The sequence below is a fragment of the Colobus angolensis genome, unplaced genomic scaffold (genome assembly GCF_000951035.1).
Source record: "Colobus angolensis palliatus isolate OR3802 unplaced genomic scaffold, Cang.pa_1.0 Scaffold368, whole genome shotgun sequence".
Lineage (NCBI taxonomy): Eukaryota > Metazoa > Chordata > Mammalia > Primates > Cercopithecidae > Colobus > Colobus angolensis.
The window spans coordinates 230,670-233,051 of record NW_012117021.1 but is presented as its reverse complement, the minus strand read 5'-3'; the positions used below and the strand labels follow the sequence as shown (position 1 = coordinate 233,051).

The following is a 2,382-nucleotide window of genomic DNA, read 5'->3' as shown; positions in this document are numbered from 1 at the left end:
CGGGGCGAGCCGCGCAGAGGCCGGGGCTCTTCACCCACACTGTGTCCGGGGCCGAGCCGCCCCTCCTTCCCTGCCTTCCCCGGCGATCCCGGGACCCAAGCACCCAGGGAGCCGCAGCCGGCGTCCGCCGCGGAGTTTGGATGGCAGTGGACTGTGTCTGGGTTAAGAGGCCCGGGTGGTGTTGGGCTTCGTCTTTGTTTATTCCCCATAAAATCACAATAAAGCTTATCATAATTACTCCCATTGCGCGGTGTTTCTAGTTTACAGAGCAAATTTTCTTTCTGTCATTTCGTCCAACCCCGTCGAGAAGACAGCTCTACGTTGTCATCTCCACTTTATTGAGGCATTAGCTGGGGCCAGGGAGGTTAAGGATCTTGTCCGGGGCCACACAGCAGCCCCAGGGCCACAGCCCAGCCTAAGCTCACACCACCTCACAAGGCTGTCCCTGGAAGTGTTATATCACTTGTTATATACAGCATGTTCTGTGCGATTCCAGAAAAGAAACCAAAGAAAGCACTGGGTTGGGGGTGACTTCTAGTAGGAATATTGCAGGAGGGATCGTAAACCCCCTTGGGTGCCTTGCAGGCCCCTTGTCCTTGTTACCTGGACTGCTCAGAGCCTCCTGACTTTGCTCCACCTGTAAGTTGCTCCTTATCTCAAGCAAGATAACAGGTAGGGTCCAGACCCAGATGGGGCAGCAGCCCTGGACCTCAACATGCAGGGGGCCCTCCTGGCAGTATGCAAGCACATTAAATCCAAAACCCCAGTTAAAGCAGCATGAAAGAGGGCACATATTTATTTCTAGCGGACTGCAGCCCAGCTAGCAACACGTAGCTTGACTTAGTTCTGAATTCTATGTGTCTTCACCTAGATGCTCCCACATTTGCCTCTGTCTCTAAAATACACACATACATACACACACACACACACACACACACACACCATGCTCACTTCCTAATTGTTTACAAAGGTATAGAATCATCAGTCACTTAGAATAGGCTCTTGGTTTCATGACACCTGAACAGATTAGAAAATTACTTTTTAAAATCAAAATACATTCATTGGCTCTCATCGCTTTCAGGATGAAATCCCCTTTGCACAGCTGCTTCCTCTTCCAGTACCATCACCCCTCCCTCGAGTGGATGCTGCACTCTGGGTGTACCCACCTCCTCCCCCCAACTCCTCCCCACCCTACAGCCAGCCCAGGCACCTCTGCAGTCTCCCCAGAAGAGGCCTTTAGCAAGGTGCCAGTATACCCACAACTACGACCTCCTGTGTACTCTCTATCCCACCTACTCCTGACACAATTTCTCCGACTCTTTAACATCGTATTCTTCATGTACATCTCCCAAACCAGCGAGGAAGACATCCGTTTCCCCATTTCCTTCCTGACAGCAGGAACTGGGTCTTTTTTCTCTGTCTCTTGAACAGTCCAGCATACAGTAGGCCCTCCGGGAGAGCACAGATAGTGTAGATGTTATGAGTTTGGACTTGATTCAAACTTTAGCTCAACCATTTTCCAGGAATTGACCTCCAGTAAGTCACTCAATCTTGTAAAACAAGGATAATAGTTCCTGTCTCATTATTGACATAGTAATAAGGACCTTATAACTGTTATCTATTGTTTTTAGCAGCGGTGTATGCAAGTAATAAGTGGCTCAAACAATTCACTGATGAGCAGAAGGGTTTCACTGGTATCTTGACTCCCAGCACAGAGCCAGGGGAGTGGGCATCCCATGTACTCGTCAATGGAATGGGACATGCCCAGGACACAAAGGTGGCAGCCCCATGCAGGGGTCCCTCTGGACTGCCTGGATCTGAATGCTGGTTCTGTCATTTGCTAATTATGAGATCTTGAAAATTACTTCAACTTTCTGGGCTTCAGGGTCCTCATATTTAACATGGGATAACTAAAATTCCTTCCTTGTGGATCGTTGGGAGAGTTGAATGAATTGATGTGTGATATTTTTTTCTTCTCCCCTCCTCTATCCAACTGGATCCTTTCCACCAGCCCACCCCAGCATGAAAAGGAGGGGGGGAAAGATGGTCAAGTTAGCTGGTTTGCCACAGTTCCACTGCAGCTCAAGGCTCTCTCTGGGGTCTGAACTCACATTTCCTGAATTATCCAAAGACACAAGTCAATCCACAAGTCAGTCCCCAAAGACACAGGGATAACTGGCAATGCTATCAGAGGGTGTGAGGATGAGGGTTAAAGGCTGCAGCCAACACCATAGGGGTTTTGGGAAGAGAGAGATTCAGGGTGATCTGGAAAGATAGCGGATAGATCACTAGGGTCCAGAGTTCGAGAGCAGCCTGGGCAACATAGCAAGATTCTCAGTTTTAAGAGAGAAAGAGAGTGGGAGAGAGAGAGAGAGAGAGAGA

The 2,382-nt window shown here is 49.2% G+C and overlaps 1 protein-coding gene across 1 annotated transcript in view; it reads right to left on the bottom strand.

The window, feature by feature from the left end:
• The window catches only part of NOS2 (nitric oxide synthase 2, inducible), a 38,020-nt gene extending 37,776 nt beyond the window's left edge, over positions 1-244 (bottom strand). The window contains exon 1 of the mRNA XM_011953561.1: positions 39-244. Within this exon, the coding sequence (XP_011808951.1) occupies positions 39-244 (206 nt within the window). The remainder of the gene's footprint in view (positions 1-38) is intronic.
• Positions 245-2,382: the final 2,138 nt, after the last annotated feature.